This window comes from Micropterus salmoides, unplaced genomic scaffold (assembly GCF_014851395.1).
Source record: "Micropterus salmoides isolate LMB-PRFRI ecotype aquatic unplaced genomic scaffold, ASM1485139v1 Ms_hic_scaffold_16, whole genome shotgun sequence".
In the NCBI taxonomy this organism is placed as follows: Eukaryota; Metazoa; Chordata; class Actinopteri; order Centrarchiformes; family Centrarchidae; genus Micropterus; species Micropterus salmoides.
Window position 1 is genome coordinate 23188610 of NW_024040707.1, and position 23565 is coordinate 23212174.

The window sequence follows — 23565 nt, forward strand, 5'->3', positions numbered from 1 at the left end:
TGCTCCCTCTCCTGCCTATGTCATTAGTAAATTAATTTAGCCATGCATTGCTGCTGCTATTCTGGCTACATCACTGAGCTTTATTACACACATACAAAGATACATACGAACGTATTTAACACCGGTTGTGCACACTACAAATATATACCTCAAATACCAGTCAACTCTCTGAACAGTACATGTTAGAACATAATTCCTTATTATAACATTAGTATCACTGAGCTGACAATTTGGTCGGTCAGTCAATGTAGAAAATTCAATTTGAATGTGTGATTTTTTTTACCCCCCCACCAGCAGCCATCTTTGTTGTTTTTGTAAGAAAAACAATTATATGCTTTTGCTCTCATTTGTCACCCAGCACCCAGGAGGGATTCACTAAAAGACATGGTAGACTACTGTTTTCCTGCTGCAGTCACTTTTTACTGGCCACTATTTTTTCCCCAGTGTTTCAGTCAACATGTCTTCTAGATATGATGTGCAAATCAAACCTCAGCATGCAGGGTTTTTTGCACCAGGATTGAAAGATTGAAACTGTGGGTATTGTGGTAAAGGTCACTGTGATTGTGCCATTTTACCAGGAATGCATTCTTAGATGATTTTTGACACTTTGTTGGAGACCTGATTTCATGGTAAGTCAGCAGGAGTCATGATGAGGCTGTGGTTCTAATCAAAGTGAAGTCAAAGATACTTTACTTGCTTTAACAACACAGAAACCAGTTGCCATGCCAACTGTTGTGGTAGCCAGAGAAAATGTTTTCTTACCTGTTTGCCTCACTGCCTTTTATTCTGGCAACCACCATGCACATAATTCAACCCACAGTAAATTTCTTCGGTAAAGTTTAATTAGACTTGGATGAATAAACTTTTCTTCTTTTTTCCTTTTCTTTTATTTCTCCCTTCCCTCTGTTCTTCCTTCCTTTCTTATTTTCTATCTATACAGGAAACAGTAGAATATGCCTTCCTGATCATTTTCACTATAGAGACATTTCTAAAAATTATTGCCTATGGTCTGGTCATGCACCAAAACTCTTATGTCAGAAATGGCTGGAACATGCTGGACTTCGTCATCGTCATTGTGGGGTGAGTTCAAAGAGTACATAATATAGATGTGCAAACACATACAGTCAAAGGCATAAATACATACACTTAAGTTTAAACCATACACACTATCTCTCAGTCTGTCCCTCATGTACTTTCACACACAGACATATTTGCATTGCACAAGGGTCTTAACTTGACATATTGCTATAGATCACCAGCTTATCATTCTCATCATGTCCAGTGGCAAGATGACAGTGATGTTTCTGCACATGCACACTTAGATACACAAATGCAAGTACAAACACACACACACCCACCCACACACACACACACACACACACACACACACACACACACACACACACACACACACACACACACACACAGAGTGAGTGAGAGTGATGGTTTATCAGTAGACCACCTGGCCCCAGTAGAACCTCAGTGTAAACTGTGATGGGGTGTGAAAAACTAAAGGTAAATATGCATAGACATAAAGGACACACACATAAAGGTTGTATATAAGCGCACACTTGCACACACAGGTGCGTGTGCACAGAGACAAGTACAAAGAGGACAGATGGCTTTCTTCTTTGCTTTCTGTCTCACTTTCTTTAAAATCTTTTTTCTCTCTTTTTCATGACATCTCTGTACTGCTGTTTCTCCTTGTCTCAAACCTCTGCCTCCCTCTCCTTTTACTTCTTCTCTCTCTTTTGCACCAACCCTCTCTCCTTTCCAGGTTGTTCAGTGTGGTCCTGGAGATGATAACCAAAGACGCTGACTCTGGCGGCCAGTCTGGAGGCAAACCTGGGGGGTTTGACGTCAAGGCCCTTCGAGCCTTTCGCGTGCTACGACCCCTTCGCCTTGTCTCAGGAGTTCCCAGTGAGTTAAAATAGAGCTGTTTTTAGGTGTTAAGCAGTTATAAGCAAGTCTAAGTTGAGTCATTTGTCCAAATTTTTTTAACTTTAAAACCATGCACAGCCATACAAATGTTTTCAATTACTGTCTATTTAGACCTTTAATCAGGTTTAAATAAATATACCATCATGTATATTCAATTGCATTTATTTACAAGAAAATAAAAGCAAAACATACAATAGGTAATCTAACTAAATGTACTTAACTAAAAAAACAAAGGGAGTGTGTGTGCACGTGTGTATGTGAGATGAGGCATGTGTGAGAGTGTGCGCATTTTGGGTTGTGGCAGAAAGAATATGTATGTTTCTTTGTTCTGCCTCCATATGTTCGCATGCCTCTGTGTGCACAAGCATGAAGACACGTGTTAGGTCAGACACAAAAGAAAGAATGTGAAGTGAGAAGTTAAGAGTTTCCTTTCCATGTGTATGGTTATTTTTAAGGCCAATTTGAAGTATATGCTTGTGTGATTTGTCTAAGATAATATAGTTGATTAAAGTTTATTTCTGTTTACCATTTTTATATTGTGACAAACAGATGTACCTGCTTACCTACCTATAATGGTGCCAGGTTAGAAAAGAAGAAAGTTAGTTTGCATGCAAGACATAGTAGTTAATAACCTAACTATGAAAAGACATCACAACAATAAACCTCTGTGAAAAACGAAATCAATGCATGTACATTGACAAAAGTTATTACTAGTCCATGAAGGGAGAGGGGTTGCTTTGGTGCTGCTTTAGCTGTGGATGAGACAGGCTTTGAAGAGTTATGGTTCCTATGTTGAATGGTGCAGTCTTTGCTGTGCATTATTTTGATGGTGCGGGGTGTCGCTCCTTTTTTCTCCTTACAGAGTTAGCAGCTCGACCATAACTTGCTTTGTTTCTCCTGTTGCTTCTAAAGTTAGCTGGCAGGCTGTGTCATAGCTACTGGCACTAACAATGCTTGTTTACAGGAATCTCGGGCAGGCTTTCGAGTCGCTGCCAGAAGAAAAAGAGTTTGATGTGTCTACTCTGAGCACACTACACAGAGTTCAGAGAGCCATTAGTTAAGAAAGGTTCACCCAGTAAGAGTGTGAAGCGGATGAAGAATAAGGGGAGTTGGAGTTTTGTTTCACACGGTCAGGGCATATTCCAGGGCAATCAGGTTACAGGAAGTGATTGGTGGAGAGGTATGAATGTTAACATAATCGCTTACGTTTCATAACAAAAGTTCAGTTTAAGTAAAACAATGAACACAATCATCTGTGGATTTCAAATGGTTCTGGGATTACCCAATTCACTGTACACTTAGTCCAATTGTCCGCTCAGGATGGATGATGGGAGTAACCTTACTCAAAGAAGCAAAGTGTAAATGCATCCAAGAAGCATTCAAGACGGATTGAAATCTGATTGCTCAAATTCTTTGACGCATAGCCAGATGTTGAAAAGGTATGAATACATCCGTCTCTCTAAGACACATACACTTAATTCCTCCCAGTCAGAACTACATCAGTGGTGTGTTGAAGTAGCCCTTCTGAGGTTGTGCACCTGTGATCATGGTTGTTTAGCCTACTTTAGTTTAGCCTGTACTGTGCTGTCTGCCCAAATGGTGAGCAAAACTTTCATCAATGCGAGTCATCCATGACTGCTGCTAACCAGCTAGCTTAACTGTTGTAAGCATAATGTTAACCAAGGAGGTAACTGTAACTTACTGCTCTCCCACTTTGTCTTCTACTAGTGATTTTGAACTTTATTTGCACCACACTCGTTTAGCCTACTGTACAAAACTGATCTTTTTAGCAAATAATTCAAGTTAGTAATTAAGCCAACGCACAACTAACCTTACTGAGCTAGTGATGAGCTAAAAGCTATTCTAAAGTATGTTAAAGACAAAATTCGGCACCTTTTTATGTGGGTAGTAAATGCAGTTGATTTAAATTCCTCAGTGTGTGCTATTGACAGAGAATGTTGGAGTTTGTCAAGTAGTTCTGTGCGTCCAGCACCGTCTTTTAAAGGGACTGTATGTAAGTTTTTCAATTAAATTAATCAAATTATCATTGCCTTATTGTCAATGGGCTCAAAACTCACTTAGAAATGACGCACATATCTGTTTTCTCCGTTGCTTGCATCAGCCACTATTCTGCTTTTAATGTGAGGACTCTGGGTTGGATTCAACCCTGTGAGCGCTCCCGAGTCTCTCTCGTAATCCAGCGACAACACGGCAGCTAACGATAAGCAGTTTACTAACACCATAAAACAACCGGCTCACAGCAAAACACAGGCTCCACGTAAGGGTACAAAACAACAATAAAGGTTTATGTGCTAAAGCTCATCAGACCAAACAGGTTCAGATGATGTCGAGTAAGAACAAAGTGAGCATTAGTAAAGCTGGAGAAATACAGAGAAAGTCACGTTAGCTCGCCGGCTAACGCCGAGCAGTTGCTGATGTTATCCGGTGCAAAGTTATATCACTTTCCACATTATTTTACCAAATAACGCGACCCATGTTACTATTCTGTTAGCCTGCAAGAAAGGGTGCAACAGTAAAAAGCAAATGTGGAGCAAATGTGGAGCAATTTGTTTACTAACGTTAGCCTATATTGATGCAGCCAAGAGCAGCCAGCTAACGCTACATTAGCTCGGACCTGCCGCTTCGTAACGGTCAGTTTAGGTTTATTATGGTTTTACCGATACTCAGGTACACAGCTTCTCCACCTCTTAGTCGCTGTAACTAATGTGACCCACATACTATACAACTCAGAGGAAGAGCCATCCACTGACACTACAGTAAAGTTACTTACTGCGGTCTTATTATTATAAAGTGTGACACAATCTCGTTATAATATTCAGTCCAGCTCACTACCCATTTCGTTTTCATTCAATACATTTCGCTGTGCTCACATTGCTGAGCCTCCGGTGAAAGATCCACAGATAGTAAAGATAGTTACTGAAAGCAGCAGGTGAGCTAACACTGTAGCACGTCGGCTAAATGCAGTAAATGTACTGTACCGAGCATGGATTAGTTCAACCTGCAGCTGATAAAACTATTACTGTAACGTTGCAGTAGGGGTTTATCTGAGTTTCCAGCATGTTGCGTGAAGCTGTCTGCCTGTCTATAGCCGTTCTCACTCTGCCTTTTTTCCGGGAGGATTGTGCCGATATGCGGCTGGCTTCACTGAATGAAGTAACGTTATGGAGCCGGTGTTGATCTGCCTCTGAGATGGGAACGTTGAAGTAACAGAGCCCGAACATGTCTGTGTGAAAAGCCACAGCCTGCATGCTGGTGTTCCTGCGTTTATTGCAGGATTTCTGTATCAAAGCGGTTGTGTTTCGGATTATGCTCGCTCATGAGTTCAAGTGAGCACACGCCTGGTAGCAATTTTAAAACCGCACCACTAGGGGCCGCTGGAAACTACATAATACCCCTTTAAAGCAACGTTATGTAGTATTATTGTCTTAAAACAACAGCTTCAAAATCATTTTGATCGTACACTGACTTGTAATTCTGGTGAATGATGTCACTATCATTGCCGCTCCAGGCTGTGGAAGCTTTCTGTGGCACTATGTAATACTTAATCCTGGGCTGGATTTCTATAGCAAGAGCAGCGTAATGCTTTACAGCACCACAACACTTCGACAACACTCTTCAGCAAGCAAGCTTTAAAAAGTAGCAAAAAGTATATAATGTACAATTTAAGTTCTTTGGAAGAAACTAGCTCGGTATTTCTCAGTATGGATTTCATGGCACAGGATGAGAAGAGACAGAAGAAGACGGAAGAGAAAAAGAGAGTGTGATAAGCAAGAGACCTGACGAGAGTAAATATGGGACTGGCTTTTACTCGTTGGCGTGAGCTAAAAGAGCTGAGGGTGCAGGAGGAGGGCTGAAACACCACTTACACTGCATTTACAATGCTGTCCAACGTCAACAGCCAGGAGCACTAACGAACCAAGCGGTATCCATCATCTTGATAACTACACCACAGAGGTTAAATGGCTAGTCAGTCAGAACTGAAGAAGCCTCTTGGATGAGAGGCTAAACATCTTCAATTATTATTATTATCAAATATTCAATTGCCCTTTAACCTACCTTGGAATTCCTTTTACATACAACACCTGGAATCTCGCACAGCATGGTCACCATTGCCTCGTCTGTAATGCTTTATTCCACAAATTCCAGACAGACAAGAAAGGCAAAACATATGTACTGGAATTATTTTGGCTCACACTCTGGTTGCTGAATGCAACCTGTGGGGTTTCCAAAATTAAAAGTGATTATTAAAAGAAAGTTATTTTTCCAGTTAAGAAAAACATATCTCATCCTTTCCACAAAGCACACAGCAAGACACAAAACATGTCTCATTGTATTATATTTGTATTGAGCTTTCTACAGTATCTCAATATCCCTCCCCTTCCAGTATGCATTCGTCCCTTCATGATTTATATTGTTGTTATGTTTTAGAGCTCCATCAACTGGTCACAGACACAAGAGTTAGTGATGCCATGCAAGAGAATCATATGTTTTCTTTTGGTACTTTGTTGACTGTTTAAAAATAAAGACGCTGTTCACAAAGGCTTTGCGCTTTGTTCTCATGTTGCATAGGTTTCCGCAGTCGAATGGACAGTCTCAACACTTGAGATATTCTTGACAGTTAAAAGTGTCTTCCTTTGCTAAAAGTCCTGTTCATGGTAGATATTTTAACGTGTCATAACCATAGACTGTGTGAAGAAAGAAGAGAGAATAGGAAAACAACAGGTGTTGTCTAAAAACATGAATAATGGCTGCATTTCATCAAGGGGTAATGTTACCAGTTGTGAGTCCTGTTGTTACCCATGCTGGGAACTCTTACAACATTACTGTTATCATTAATCATTAATGTTATTTGTGTTACACCTGTGATTTTTCTGCTACTCCAGGTGAAATGTCTGATTTGAAGAAACGTGATTGTAGTTCAATGTTCTGTCTGTTTGTCACACATGTTGTAACATCCACAGTAAATTTGTTACCAAAATAGAGGTGAGAAGCAGTGATTAAAATTCTAAATATTAAATAAATCTATATTTGTAAATATTACTTATCCTTCAAAGGAAGCACCAGCTTAGTCCGTACTGTTCTATTCACCCAGGAAATACTGCTTCTTTCTCTGCTTCGGTTTTCAGCACACATTTGACCTTCTATGAAGTTGCCTAGTGTCTGCATTCTAGGAGTTGCCATAGCAACGTGTCGTTCACCGGTGAGAAAGATGGAGTTGAACTGAGCTGAAACGACATTTTGACTTCTATACGAGTTTAACATTTGTCTTTGTTGGATGGTATGCAGTTTAATTAAGCTGTGGTATTTCAGCTCGTGTGCTGATGCCACAGAAGCAGATTCGTTGGCTTCCATGCCTGTTCGGTGGTATCATGAGGCTTTGAGAGCTATAGATAATTATGACAACTGATAGTATAGCAAGTGCCAGCCGGCAGCTAAATAACCATCTACTCAACTCTGGCTGTTCTGCTACTTTTATTAGAGCTGAAACGATTAATTGATTAGTCAGAAAATAGAAATCTGCAACTATTTTGATAATTGACTAATAATGCGTAATTTTTAAAGCAAAAAATGTCAGACAAAATAAGCTATTTAGTGACATCGCCATGGGCTTTAGGAAATTGTAATAAGCATTTGACATTTTATTGACTAAAATATTTAATTGAAAAAATAATTGGAAGATTAATCTGTAATGAAAATAACTGTTCGCTGCAGCCCTCATTTTTATATCGAAATGACTCAAATTTTCTGAAGTTAAAGTGGAGACATTCTTGCAAGGCTGTTGACTGAATAACGAAAAAACCCAAGGTAATTTAGTAAACCATTGTGGTATTTTAGTTTGAAAGTTTTTTGATGTAATGTGTGATATGATATGAGAATGTGAAAAGTAATTTGGCGATTAGAACCTGTTGTGATGAAGTGATATTTAATGGGGGTGGTGAAGCTGCAGAGGCATAGAAATCCCTCCTGATGTCTAGACACTTGTGGTGGTGGTGGTGATGAAGGGACGAAGAGAATGTTGAGGATCTGAATGATGAGGAGGACTTCTGCTGAGCTTGAACTGGGGTGAGCAGGAAGCGAATGTGGTAAAGGAGGGCCGCAGCTATTTGTACTGAAGGACAGCTGGCAGCAGAGGAGGGAACAGATTTAAACTTAAGGGAGTGAGAGTATGAAAGAGAGACGGTTGTGAATGAGTGAAACATAAAGATGTCTTCCTGGTTGAACTTACACTGAGTTTCATTTAAGGTGTGTTCATTAATTCAGAAGGCACAAATATCCTGTTGCTTTTCCTCATATGGGTGGCAACTTATATTTGGGACATCCAGGGTGTATAACATGTATATCTTTGTGTGTGTGTGTCTCCACTGACCTGGACTTCTGTGTGTGTTTGCAGGTTTACAGGTGGTTTTAAACTCCATTATTAAAGCCATGGTTCCTCTGCTTCACATCGCTTTGCTGGTCCTTTTCGTCATTATCATCTACGCCATCATCGGCCTGGAGCTCTTTATTGGCAAAATGCATGCCACGTGCTATGTGATACAAACAGGTATGGTTTCATTCCCCCCCCCCACTGTTTGCCATGATACTTGCCTAAGATTTCATGCAGTTTATTCTAAAGGTAATTTGTACTTTTTAAACCCTTCTTGAATTCCCACAGTAGTCCCACATTAAATCTATAGTATGACTAGGCCTATACATCTCATTGTAAGAGAGATAGGATTTAATCCATGAGAATGAATGGACACATAGCTTGTATGTGAATGGTGGCAAACAACTGAAAACAGGACAGAACAACAGATGGCAGATTAAATCCAGTGATTAAATGACTAATGTGTGGCTGTTATGTAAACAGGCTTGACCTTTACTCTAGCATTGCTTCCAACGTGGCAAAATGAAAGAAGTCAGGAGACGCTGATGGATGGTTGTCAGTCATAAACCTCGAGTACTGTATGTATATATATACATACACACATGCATAAAACCACAGTCATATTTCTAAAATGGCTGACAGTCAGGAGCACAGAAGCTTAAGTCACAGGGACTGCTGCGTCACTCGTTTCTCTCTCACACACCTTTCGCCTAATATTCCCGTTTGCCTCTCTTTCTCGCTTTGATCTGTTTGCTTGTGGACGCCAGGAGAAGCATTGTAGACTTGACAGAGTGAGATGGAAGCTCACTTTAATCCTCCCCCCTCCTCACTCATGTCTGTTCTGTTGGCCATGAGAAAGACACTTAGCTTGTGGGTTTTTTGTGTGTGCTGGTTTGGTGGGGTGGGTGGGCAGCAAAACAAGGGTAAATGTGTGAATTTGTGTGTGTGTGTGTGTTTTGGAAAGTTGAACATGTTGTAGGCTCATTTTGTAGCAGAGGGTTATTAATTATCCAAAAAGAAGGTTGGGCACCAGATAGCAGCTAAGTCTTAATTCTAATTTGTCACTTGAAAATGATCAGTGTAAACAAATTTGGATACCAGATAGCCTGCATAGCTTGCTATCATCTCTACAAACATACATACAACCAGTAAAAAGAAAGCGCAAAGCATTAATTCAGTTTCTTCAAATAAAGCTGGTTGTATTGAAACCAAATAAAAATCATCAAATTAAGCAAATAAAAAATATCAATGCATATGGTTATCACTCAAACATAAAAATCCAAATTAAATAAACAGAAACCAAACACATCAATTACCCTTAATTGCATACATTAAATAAAGTGTGTGAAAGTTTGTGTGTAAGTTTGAGGGGAAACATTGTTGTGTTATTTCCATTCAACTCAAGATGAGGCAGTTCAGTTAATGGTAGGTGCGGTAGAAGAAAGGTAGGAGGTGCGGGAATATATACCTTAAGCTGAGGCAGGACAATCAGAGGAGCCTGGAGAGTTACAGGAAAGAAGACTTAACTTTGCAGGACTTACAGGACAAGAAGATGCATCGAAGCAGGTTAAAGAGGAAGAGCACACTTTCCAGGAGTACCTGGTTGCTCAGGAAAGTTCAGGAAATCCAGCCAGTTCTGGCAACAACTGCTGCTCCAGTTACTTTTATATATATTCCTCCATCATTTTAGAGATACCTTGAAAGTGAATTACATGCTAGTTATCGCCTCTTTTTGTCACTCTCACGCCTCTGTTCTCCTCCATGCTGCTTCAGTTAGCTTCCCCTTCCCGTAGGTCACAGATGTGTCTAATTTATCTCCCCACCTCCCACCTTCCTTCCAGTCAGGTTTAAAAGCGCTACTCTGTACTTTTCCTTTCTTCTCCCCTTGTCTGCTACAATCTGTCAGGTGTATCTGTATATCATCATTTTCTGCAAAGGTTACATAATGCTTGCATGATGACCGAGCAAGTCTACAGTTGACATGTGTATGATGATCTTCCTATAGAGTAGTTATATAATAATAATGATAATGATCATAATTTCAGAAAAACTTTCCACAGAAATCAAGGACACAGGACACAGATACAGGACACAGGATGAAAGGATTAAGAGAAAAGAAAAGCAAAATTCTGACATGAAATACACAGTCTTTTAAAATAAAAGAGTGTAATAGTCAGTCAATAATCAGTAAAAGGAGATGATCAAACAGTACGAGTTAAAATGGCGGTGCTGTAACATGTACTGTAAGTAGCAAAAGGGTTTTGAGATGAGCTTTGAAAACAGAGAAAGGCGTCACAAAGCAGAGGCATCAGTGCAGCAGAAGTACGCTGAGCCTCAGACAGCCAAAGGTTCAGAGCCAGAGTCTCTGAAGACAGTGTGGGGGGTCAGATGTCCATTAATGGCTACACCATGTCATTTTCTTGTATGTACAGAGATACTATAAGAAAGATTCTAAAACAAATGCTTAGAAATTTGAAAGGCTTGTATGTGCATATAAAGTAGTGTGCTGTTGTTTTTATGTCATAGTAGTGTTTCCATGTTGACTACACAACGCTCTATAATATGATCAAGTCATCTTACATAAAATTAAATTTAAAATTATATTTAACTTGTGAAGTTTTTTAAGCTGTGAAGATAGTGTCAGTGGTTTATTTACTGAAGATTAGTAGATTCACCTGTCATCTGTGCCCCCAGGTGCCCTCGCGGAAGAAGAGGCCACGCCGTGTGCAGTATCGGGGCATGGCCGTCATTGCCTGCTCAATGGTACAGTTTGCAGAGAGGGCTGGCAAGGCCCCAACAATGGCATCACCAACTTCGACAATTTTTTATTTGCCATGCTCACTGTATTCCAGTGTATCACCATGGAGGGCTGGACCGACGTTCTCTACTGGGTAAACTTCCACTCTGATTTATTAATCCCTGTGGCTCACGTTTGAGATTGTAGATTTTTGGCAGAAATATTGTGCCACTTCCAGCATGTTTGAATCTACGGTGAATCTGACGAAATTGTGAAATGATTCAAGTCATTGTGGGAATTTTAAAAGCATATTTGTCATGACTGCTCCATATAGAATTGCCTTTGCTAGAAAGGAAATTTAAAGGTTTCCTTTTTTAAGATTATATTAAACCCATTATATTTTATCTTAGAAATAATCATTTAAAGGATGGTAGTATTCCAAATTCATATAAATCTTGTTTTGGCAAGTTTATTTGTTCAGCACCTTTCAACAACAAGGTAATTCAAAAAAGTGCTTTACGGAAGACATTGTACTATTATATTCACATTGAAAACATGGACAAAATTAATAAGATGACATCCAAAAAATGTTTCATACAGGACGCGATCACAATGAAGATGTAGATAATAAAGATAAAGATAATTAGAATGTTTGAGGCTCTTAATATATAAAATCTCAATGGACAAATGTGTTGTAAATGTATCATTGTATCATTTACAACACAGGGATGTAAAACGAGATTAAGTTGAAGTTGTCCTTATGCCACACACTAAAAAAATGATATACAGAAGATGGGGGGATAAATAAATAGTAATAATAAAATAAAACTATTTTGCATGGTGTAGAGGATGAATTTCACAACCTGGGGACAGAAGCTGCAGCAGGGTGAAATGGCTCTGGCTTGCGTGGGTACTGTTTTTTAGTATCCTTTGGGCTCTGTGCAGACACCTCACCGAGATCACTGATGCCTGGCTGGTTTTGCTGACGTTAAGCATTAGGTTGTTCTCTGTGCACCATTCAGCCAGATTGTTGATTTCCTCCCGATATAAAGTTTCATCGTTATTTGTAATCCAGACGATTATGGCGCTGTCGTCCGCAAACTTCACATTAGAGTTCTCTCCATGTCCGAACTGTCTGGAATCTGTTTGAGAGGAAGTCCAATATCCAGTTACAGAGTGTTGTATTTAAACCCAGAGTGCTGTGTTTGCTGATCACTTTCATGGGGGAGATTGTGTTGAATGCTGAGCTGAAATCCACAAACAGCATTCTGATGTAGGTGTTGTTTTTCTCAAGGTGTGTGAGGGCTGAGTGGAGGGCAGTGGAGATGGTATCCTCTGAGGATCTGTTGGTTCTATGGTGAGGATCCAGGCTGGCTGGGATGTTGTTCTTTATGTTTGTGTTTTTCTCAACGACACTGCTTGGTGGCTGTCTTGTAGCAGGTTGGAACCCTCTCCTGTGAAAATAATATGTTAGAAATGTCAGTAATAACATCAACTAGCTGATTTGGTTACTCACATTAACTTTCAGCAGGATCTGCTGTGGATACTGACAATAGCCAGTCCTCTGGAGGTGGAGTGGGCTTTACAGGTGACTCTTTGTTGAGGAGATCAAAGCGGGCATAAAATGCATTTAGCTGATCTGATAATGTGGCCTCACTCATGATGTGGGCGCTCCTGCTTTTGTCGCCAGTGATGTTTTTGACAGCCTGTCACATATCTTTGGTGTTGAGGTTTCTCGCCAGTCTCACTCTAGCGTTTTTAGCTCTGGATAGAGCCCTATTACTGTCAGGCTTACGAATTCAAGGTACAGGATTTTTTTTATTACAAAGAGAGCTGTCATCGAGAGCTGTGGCCTGAGCCTCGAACCATCACCCTTCGTTTAGGTGTTAACAATAAGTATCTTTAAACAAAAAACAAAACAGAAAACAGACTCACTTCAAAACCCTCAGCTTCTCATTAGCAAAAATCACCAACAGCTTTTAATTAGCCAAAACACTCAGCATTGAAGCACAACTCAGGATTCGTTTTCATCACAGCCCACCCACACCCTTTTATTGATGGAGACCCTCATCTATGAAATAATGAACCTCTCACCTTCCTTCTTTTTCTCTGTTGTCTTCATGCCTTTCTCTCTCTCTCACGCGCTCTTTACCTCTCGTATGGATGTATGTGTTACCATGGCAATCCCTTGCTAATACTGCTGTTAAAATGGTGAAGGAAAGAGACTCAACAAACCTAAAAGAAGGACAGATGGATGGATAGACAGGCAGATAGATTAAATCTGACCTCTGACTTTTTCCTACAGAAATCAATTAAGTATTGCTGCAGGGTGGGTGGCTTTTCAGTTGGCTTGTTTTGTGCACGCAGGCAGGGACTGTGTCTTCTCTGCCATGTCACCTGCTCTGAGTTTATTTTAGAGGGAAGATACGTGTTTATGTAAAATTGCATGTATGTGCACAGGGTGGCTCGTTTTGTGCATGCAGGCAGGGACTGTGTCTTCTCTGCAATGTCACCTGCTCTGAGTTTATTTTAGAGGGAAGATACGTGTTTATGTAAAATTGCATGCATGTGCACAGGGTGGACAAAAGAGAAGAGTCAAGTGTGTAGAGATTATTTGAGCTGTGTAAAAACCCAGCAGTGTGATTATAAATGGACAAATTGTTAGTGTCTCTTTGCCAAACAGCTCAATTTAAAAGCTCTTCAGCTCTGTAGGGTGGTCATTTGCCACAACCACAGTTACTAATAGATTTCTCATCTTCTAATACCTCCTCTTCTCATTACAAACCCAGTTGTCTCTCACATGGTGCCCTCTAGTGGCCGTAGTTCCTGCTCCTGTTTCCAGCTTAGAGTCAAGCTCTCTTTTCCTCTGAAGGATATTATGGATTTGAAGGGCCTCCAGGCGATTACATTTTATTTAAAATCCAGTACTAGAGTACTAGAGTACTAGCTAGAAAGATAGGTAAATGAAAACCTACACAATTATACTAATGACAGTACATGTAATTACTTTCAAAAATAGAATTTTTAAGGCTGTGCCTGGAAGTTAATTTTAATTATCTCAGATTATTTCAGAACCGCTAAACACAGTTTAGCATATGTGTGGAATATAAATTATTATTATTTTAGAGTATTCGTGTTTTTACTGGCAGAAGCTGTGAAAGAAAACAGGCAACCACAATCAGTCCAGCCCATTAGCCAGTCATTAATACTTGAAGAGCTGCAACACAAAGCCAGCTGTCAAACCCTATATTTGTTAGAATTATACTAGATACTCATTTACACTGATCTTTGTAAATGTCTTCTTAAGTAATAGTATGAGACCTTCTTCTCCTCCTCTTTTCTTTTCCTGTTCTGTAATTTTCAGATCAGGTTTTCTGAGTATCTTTAGATTAACTATAGTAAAACAGTTCAATTCACTAAGACAGTTTTTTATGAAACAGTAAAGAAGCGTATGCATATGTAACACTTCTTCATTTTAAAATGAAGAGAATATGTGCGTAATTATTAAACATGGCATATGAATAAAAAAGGTCTAATGTGAATATATTTAATTTTCCTTCCTTCCTTCTCTTTCTCTGTTTGGGTTTCTATTTAGATGAATGATGCAATGGGCTTTGAGCTGCCGTGGGTCTACTTTGTCAGTCTTGTGATCTTTGGATCCTTCTTTGTCCTCAACTTGGTTTTGGGTGTGTTGAGTGGGTAGGTTTTGAGTCTGTTTGCCTTTTGCTGTATTTTGCCAATATGTTGTTATTTTTTCATTTTCTGTAGCTTAAGACTTGTTTTGATGTGCGACTCCAACACAAAGAATATTTTCAGAAATCATAAACGGTTCAATAAGTTTACATTTTTCAAACATGAGTTAATTCATATCATTGACAGTTTTGTGACCCTTAACAGGATAAGCAGGTTTAGAAAATTGATAAATTTATTGTTTAGCGCTTGTCAGGCAAATAAAACCCCAATCAGATTTGACTGTCGTTATGGTCTGCCCTGTCCAGAGAGTTTTCCAAAGAGCGAGAAAAGGCCAAAGCTCGGGGAGATTTTCAGAAGCTACGTGAGAAGCAGCAGTTAGAGGAAGACCTGAAGGGCTACCTGGACTGGATCACCCAGGCCGAGGACATTGACCCCGAGAATGAGGAGGAGGGAGACGAGGAGAGCAAGCGTAACCGTGAGTTTCCTGGGTTAAATTAAATTTGTCCCTATATACTTGTTGAAGGGAAAATGACGAATGCAGACAGAACTGTGAGTGAACAAGCATTGCATTCTTCTGCCTTTAAATCATTTTGCACAACTTTTTCACCCATTGATAGTGACAAGAGGCAGATGAGGAGGGCAAACAATTACTAATCTGTCTGCCATTCCACTAACAGGCTTGCTGATGTTTTGCCTTTAATGTATCATTAAGGAAATGGATCTGGGACAAACTTCCACATGTGACTGTTAAATAAGGCGTTAACATGTAATCATAACACTTTCCCCCACAATTAGATGTTGACCAACTCGTGTGAAGAGTGACCAAATGTAACTGCTCCACTGACCTACTGACAGGTCACAGTTAGAAACATGCTGACATAGACATGCTGGCAGTCAACGATGATAAAATTTCAGATCTAGTACAAAGGGGACAGGATCACATGCTGCCAACTTTAGACGACGCAAATGTGACTTTACAAAGATACATTCAACATTCGATAAAATATATCTTTTTCCAGGCATCATCTTGTCCAGTTTGGTACAACAGGCTATTTCTGAATGAATCTGAGTGAATCATTCAAGAAAACCGTTTCATCCTCTACCAAAACGAGACATTCACCATTTGAAAAATCAATACTGACTCTGGCAAAATGATTGGTATTAAGTGAAGCACCTGAAGAGTTATTATTCCTCTCGTTCTCTGAAGATATGTTCTTACAATTCTTATTTGCTTCTTACTTGTATGTGAACCACATTGGGCTGCAGTATCATACTGGATATATAGATTTAAATATTACGCATACAAATAACATCAATGTATTATGCATGTAGATGCTCATGATTATCTGTTATAAAATTTAATTGATCGATGCAGACATAAGTTGTTATCCCCTTTATTTTGAACACGTAAAAGAGAAAAACACCAGCCAGTAATACTGCCCCTCTGTTATGTTTTTTCTTGGACTAGTGCTACAGGATTTTAAAACAAGCAACAGTGCTGTGAAGGAAGCGAGTGGAAACTGTGACGGTGTTATGATTTTTGGAGCTTTCTCTGGCGTGGCCTTGTGTGTGCTGGTCTTTACAATAACACAGGGATAAATGTGGATGTTTGGTTGTGTGCGTGTGTCTCTTTTTGTCATGTACCAGCTTTTCTAACCACTCGGTCATGGTTGTGAAAAAAACAAACATTCTTATCAGTTTTGGATGATAATTGGTACCATTCAAAATTTCATCAATCAACACTGCACGTTAACTTTCCAAACAATTTCATGACAAATTTCAACATGATAGGTGTTACATTTTCTTTACATAACTTGATATTTCTGGATGTTAATGTTTTTACATATCCTCTTTTGTTGTTGATACCCACCCACACACATGCATACTGATACAGATACAATTGATAATCAGAAGAACCATTTTTATAATTGTTTTCTTTCAGTTTGTTTTCATGTGTGGCTTTGAAGCTGTTGAAATTGCTAATTAGATTAAAGTAACTGTCTTTTCTGCTATCATACATATACATATCATTTATCACAAAATATTTAATTAACAATAATCTTGTGTGTACACTGTCAGTGAAGTGAGATGTACAAGGAAGGACTTCTTTTGTCTGCACAAGTTTAAAAATCTGTTCATATCTTGATTTTAGGGTATTTCACATACCGTCCTCTGTTGTTCTCGCTGAATTAGTGTTTTGTTTTGAATATACAAATTAGTATAGAGAATAATTTAAATGATTAGAAAAATTCTTGGTAAAATGTAGGAGATGCGGGTCATGTTATGGCATGGTTGGAAAATATCCTGTGGTTTTGTTGTAGCTTGTGCTGCTGCTGTAGGGGGTCTCCCTCTCATGAGATCAAGTATACAGATGCGCTGCTTTGCTCTGCTCACTGCCGCAGTCTTCAGTCTCCCATTTTATGTCTCTACATGGTACAAACATTTGCTGCTGTAAGCTTTGTTCAGTCTTTTGAAATGTGCTTGGCTATTTATTGAATACAAGCAGATGGAGTGGGAGCACACCACTAGTTTGAATTATTTATATTATTATTGCACTTATCACTTTTTAATTTAAACTTTTTTGTGATTTTCAAAAACCTGCTTTACTTGGGTTATCCTACAAAACTAGTTCATATATATTTAAACAGTGACTTCATGAGGAAAGAACAAGCATTTTGCATTTTATAAATAACTAATGGTCAATTAATTATTGGTCATTAACATGTCTGACAATCATTGAAGCTCTAATGCTTGAGAAATGTCTGACTTGATTAGCTGTAGTGGTAGGGTCACAGAAATTATTTGTCATTACGTCATTCATATTACGGCCATTGTTATTGTGCTATATTTATTTCCACACTGCTGAAACAACTCAGTTCCTTTCTATAATGTTTCAACTAATGTGATCTAATCAAATGTATCACATTGCACATTGACTCTAGCCATGACATAATTTACTATAGTATTTAAAAACACAGGAAACTTATCTTATCTATTATCTATTATCTAAATACCCTCTGAATTCTGTTCCCCACATTCTGGCCTCTGCTTTCACAGTACTGGTAAATGGACTTTTCCATCACCACTTCACATTTTAAACTCACACATCTGCTACTCAGTGAACACCAGGAAATACAGTAAGCTCCATGTAGCTATTGCACTGTGGTGCCACTTGTGTCAGCATCAGTTGGAGCTTAACAGTACAAGTTTAAAGATAAACAAATCAAGAGGTGCGGCGTTAGAAAGAAGTGAGTTTACCAGACCTCTGCAGCCCTCTCCTCATCTCTGCTTGAGACTAGCAAGGCTATATTAGCTGCTACTAGCATAACACACCCAAATCTTCAACTAAACTTTCCACTTTTTGACAAGGTTGAAGAATGCATCTCTTTCTGCTGCATTGATTGTAATTTTTTTGTGTATTGTGTGTCCAACAATTATAGGAGTGTAATACTAAGTCGGTGGAGTACTTTTTTAAAGTCTTACTTACATACAAAATTCCAATAATTTAATTTAATTACCTAATGAACTAGATTTGTGGGACAGAATCTATAATATGATATTTTTTCACATGGGCTGGAGCCTGGTTGTGTGATTAATGACCCACATAGTGTCCTGACCATAACCCATTTGAATGTGCAAGGACATGAAATGCGGGTAAATCACTAGAAACCCATCTGCTCCTTTTAAAGAATGTGTGTAGTGAGCGTTGGTTACAGTAAAGTGTGTGAATAATCTGTTGTTTTGGACTGCGGTGCCATTGCTTGCGGCCTTTGGCTCTCTTCTTAATACTCCTACAGTGCCTTAAAACCATTCAGTGTGCTCAGTGCATATGCACTTGTACGTTTTTTATATCCTCCAGTAACTGCCCTGCTTTTACCTCTGCTGTTGTTGTAGACTAGACACCCAAGAAACCACACTAACGTTCTCTCCTTGATTCCTGCAGTGTCTGTGTGCCTTGTAAAAACTGTATCTGTAGATTGCTGCTAACATTAGTTTTTTCCCTCTGTCTCCTGTCAACAGTTTTTCTTTTCTCTGCCTTCTGTCTTCTGTTTTCTTACTGAAGCCTTGTTTATTGTTAGTCCTTTCCAGTCTAATAATGTATAAATAATTACTCTGTCCAGAAATCATAGACCTAAAATCAAGCACGACAAAACTGGATTTCTGAAGCTAATATCGTTGAGGACTGACTTTTTTGTAGTTGAAAAATTACGACCAAGATTGCATGAATCTAGTAGGACATTTACAGTCAGTGCTGTCTGGTGGACAATGTAATGAAAAAAACATTGTTTCAAAACTACCACAAACATATTGGCATTTCTGTACTTCGATTTTTTGTTATTTATGGGCTACCAATAGTTTGCGATGTAAAGTATATATCAGCGATATACATATCAGTCTGGCTGACAGCATAGTCCAGGTTCAGATTCTGCGGTCAGTCTGCTGATAAGAGGATATTACTGGATGTCCTGCACACTCGTTTCGTAGCTTTTCTGGACATGGTAGCTGTGTCTGTACTGTAGTTTGTATTGCAGCTGTCTCTGCTGTACATTCCTCTCTCTCTTGTTCTGCTGTGTCCTGACTCACTGCTTCTTCTGCTGTCTGGCTGTGTGAACTGCATGTTGATAACACCAAGGGGTCACGCTGGCTGACCTCACTGAGAAGAAGAAAGGAAAGTTTGGCTGGTTCACTCAGTCCACAGAGACACATGGTAAATGTGTTTGTGTGTGTGCGAGTGTGTGTGTTTTCTTTTTGCGCGTGTTCAGTAGAACACTTCATCTTTATCCCGGAGGTTGCCTCTGCTTGCATGTGCTTTGCTTATGCTTTTGTGTTTGCATGCCCTTTGTTTCATTAAATAATATTTGATCCTCACCATCCTTATCATAAGGCAATTCATTTCATTTATGACACATGCACCTTATCATCCATTATCTCTGAACTCCTTTGCATCACATTGTTACCTACCAGCAAACAAAGCCCAGTTGCTAGTGAAATGAATCAACACTTTGTAGAACAGATGAAAGACTAACCAGGGGAAATCCTCTACTGCCAAATGTCACAATGCAGGGGGATGTTTACCGAGCAGCAACATCTTCTCAGGAAGCAACTAAGTTTATGTGGCTTTCAATTTAAGGAACAATAACACTAATATGAATAAAGCACTCATACAACAGAGATTGCCATTCATATTGCACATGATTTAATTTTTAGCATTTTAACAACACAAAAGCACCTTTTTAACAGGTTTTTAAATCTCAGTGCACACTGGTGTTGCAATACATAAATGGTACGCTTAGTATCTAAAACTTAAAAATCTAAAACTTCAAATGAATAATACATTTCAATGTGACAAAATCTTAAATAAATCGTGCACATTTGTGTGAATTTAGATGTTTCCAGCACACTTCCCTTTCACAAGACATGCTTGACATGCTTTTTTTCAACATCTTTAAAAAAATTATTTCATTTTTAAAAAACTTTTTTTGCCAGCAAAGGTTAGTTAGCGCATGTTTATTTTAGTACCAGTTTAAATGTTACATCCTGACACACCTTGTAATGTATAGAAATACATCAGTGTTTTCAGTTGATCTCATGACTGCGTATTAGAAATGTCAAAGTACTGGTGTTCAGATCCCTCATGCAACCATAATCATTTTGAATTCCTGTCATTTGTCCCTTATAAAGACAATATTTTATGCATGTACAGTATGTATGATTTCCAATATACTGTAACTCTGTGACTATGTAACTAATACTTGTTACGGCATACAGACCTGGACCAAATAGTTTCAAATATTTCAACTAGACAATGCATCAGTACTGAAAAACATTCAGCACAACAATGAGTAAACTCTTTAATTGGAGTAACACTATTTGTATTGTGATGGTGCTTCCAATTGATAAATGGCTTTAAAAAATGACAAGAATTATTTACAAAGTCCAATGTGACTCTGGTCTGGCGGCATGTTCTCACTGTGACTTGATCTATGCAGAAACCTTCATCATTTTGCAGTGTTCACAAAACAGGACTGTTGGTTTCACACGGTGCAACTCCAAGATCCAGGGTCAATCCCAAATTGGATACCGCCAGTCTCTTTCTTTGAGAACAAAATATTCTGTAATAAAGGAAAAACTTTCCAGATTTTTCTTTTCACGTCAGTGTCAAACTTGGAGAAGGAGTCACCCTACAGCATTTTCTATTTACACCTGCATTTCTTTGTTTTTTGTTTTCCAGTGGTTTGGCTTGGTCTATAAGCCATGTGACACATGAAAGAAAGATAACATTTCAGATAGCACATCAACTAGCAGAAAAAATAAAATTGGAGATCTATTCCTTACAATCAACTAAAATACGAGTTTATTGAAGGCTTCCAAAAACTGGATTTGTTCATTTTGCAGAAGTCTTGTAATAGTTTCAGCATAATGTGTGATTCTCCATACAGTAGATTAGAGAATTGTTTCTGATATTTGAAATATTTTTTCTGCCTGTATTAAAAAAAACATATTTCATCGCTCTGGAACCAAGCCAAACCAAAAATGCATGGGTGTCAATAAGAAAATCTATAATAATGTGAAATTTAGTGATTAAACTTGTTTCCATCAGGACACAATTTTTATGTCCTGAATCTCTTTGTTAAATTGGCACCTTGTCGTCTTACATGACTTTTTTTTGTGTATGTGTGTGTGATACAACAGCGAGCATGCCCACTAGTGAGACCGAGTCTGTGAACACAGAGAATCACAATGGAGTGGAGGACAAATCACCCTGCTGTGGACCTCTGTGGTGAGTGTAACATGTTATTGTTATGATAAGCTAATAAAAAGAGGTTGACCTCTTATTATTGACTAGATAAAGGACAGTCAATAGACTGTAGAGGCTGTTTCACACATTAACAATGCGAGTCAAACACTGCACAGTGTGCACAATTGCACATGTTGTTGCCCTATATTTAAAGTTGCCTCATCTTTTATTCTCCCCAGTCAAAAAATTACTAAGTCAAAGTGCAGGTTAGTACCTTGGTACTGTATGACACTGCATGGTAGATGCCTTCCTCATTCATTTATTTGATTCAACTCATCTTGCATGGCTCATTCTTACCTCGTATTTGAATTGCTCAGATCCCCAATGTTTTCATGTATTTTTTGCGGGTGATCCAAGGTCTGTCATGTTATGTTTTATTTCTGACCAATCGATCTTTATCCTGATCTCGCTACAGTTTCATCATTGTGTTTTTTTCCCTGTTTACTCACCTAAAATCCTTCCAGTTGTCTTTATAATTAGTTTTTGTCCAGTTTTACTTAAAGTTATTGTGTGCTTTATTTCACTACTATATAACTAACGTTATACGTGAAAAATAAAACGCAAATACATATACCTGTCCAGAGTCCAGAGTCAGAAGAGTTCATTGCAAAATGTGTTAAATTCAGTACAAATCTCCACTAACTCTTAAATAAATATTAGTTTTAATTGTAGCTTATTAAGTATTAGGAACTAAAGTGTTCTGAATATGGCTGTATACATCCATTGATCCTAAAGTGGTACTTTTTGTCAGTCGTCAGTGGCGACGGTGGAACCGTTTCTGTCGCAGGAAGTGTCGTGCAGCCGTGAAATCTGTAACGTTTTACTGGCTGGTCATCATCTTGGTGTTCCTCAACACTCTCACCATTGCCTCTGAGCACTACAACCAGCCAGACTGGCTGACTGAAGTACAAGGTATCTATTTTGCTATATTCTGTTCTGTTGGTTTGTATAAAATGTATGTTTTCTTGACTTTGTTCAATTATCTCCTTTCCTCTCCAGATGTAGCCAACAAAGTTCTCCTGGCAATGTTCACCTTGGAGATGTTAGTGAAGATGTACAGTTTGGGGCTGCAGGCCTACTTTGTGTCCCTGTTTAACCGCTTTGACTGTTTCGTGGTGTGTGGAGGCATCATAGAGACCATCCTGGTGGAACTGGCCATCATGTCTCCGCTGGGCATCTCTGTTTTCCGCTGCGTACGTCTCCTGAGGATCTTCAAGGTTACACGGTGAGCATCAGAAAGCTATGTGTTGTCTGGAGGCAATAGAGATGGCTTAAATGCTTCAGGGCATATTCTTTCTTTGATTCTTTTAAATAAAATAGGGCAAATTGTGTTTTTATAGGGTGTTTGATTGAGCATTGGTGTTTCAACTTGCACTATTATTCAGACTTTTGCATTAAGCAGGTCATAACAGTAGCAAAACTCGTCCAAAATTTGTAAAGGTTACCCTTTTTCTATCAAAAGAAGATTAAACACATGTTATCTTCTTGAGATCATGAACATTACGTAGGCAGCCAGACAGCTTACACCAGGCGGGGTTAGGATGCTGTTGTGATCTGATGTAATCACATTAAAAAATTACAAATTATTTTATATTATATTTTATATGTAAGAGAAAACAAGGAATTATTAGGTTAGACAGAAAACCAGTCTCTGACTGGCATGATGAGTGTCCTATTATCCACCCATTTACTTTGTAGAAGAATTTATAATGTGAGTTGCTAGGTGTTTTCACCTGTTTCCTTACTGGATGTGAAAAAGAAATGTACCAAAAAAAGGACACGTGTAGATAGACTGTGATATTAGTCTATCACCAAGTGGCTGCTGTCACCCCAACTGAGGGGCACACAGAGCTTTAGGGCTTTTTTTTGCCTCTCTGCTGGCACATTCTAATAAAAATAACACCTGACGCTGGAGATTAGAAATGTATGTCAGTGCTGAATATGGTCTTCATGCCTTGTCCAACCAATATAATCATTTCTATATTTGCCCCTCATTACCTTCACAGG

The 23565-nt window shown here is 38.8% G+C and overlaps 1 protein-coding gene across 1 annotated transcript in view; it reads left to right on the forward strand.

Moving 5' to 3' along the window:
• cacna1db (calcium channel, voltage-dependent, L type, alpha 1D subunit, b) overlaps nt 1–23565 on the forward strand; it is a 103068-nt gene that overhangs the window by 45758 nt on the left and 33745 nt on the right. The window contains exons 4-12 of the mRNA XM_038722976.1: nt 941–1080; nt 1778–1920; nt 8354–8506; nt 11024–11220; nt 14662–14765; nt 15065–15234; nt 21453–21540; nt 22310–22470; nt 22558–22783. Of these exons, the coding sequence (XP_038578904.1) occupies nt 941–1080; nt 1778–1920; nt 8354–8506; nt 11024–11220; nt 14662–14765; nt 15065–15234; nt 21453–21540; nt 22310–22470; nt 22558–22783 (1382 nt within the window). The remainder of the gene's footprint in view (nt 1–940; nt 1081–1777; nt 1921–8353; nt 8507–11023; nt 11221–14661; nt 14766–15064; nt 15235–21452; nt 21541–22309; nt 22471–22557; nt 22784–23565) is intronic.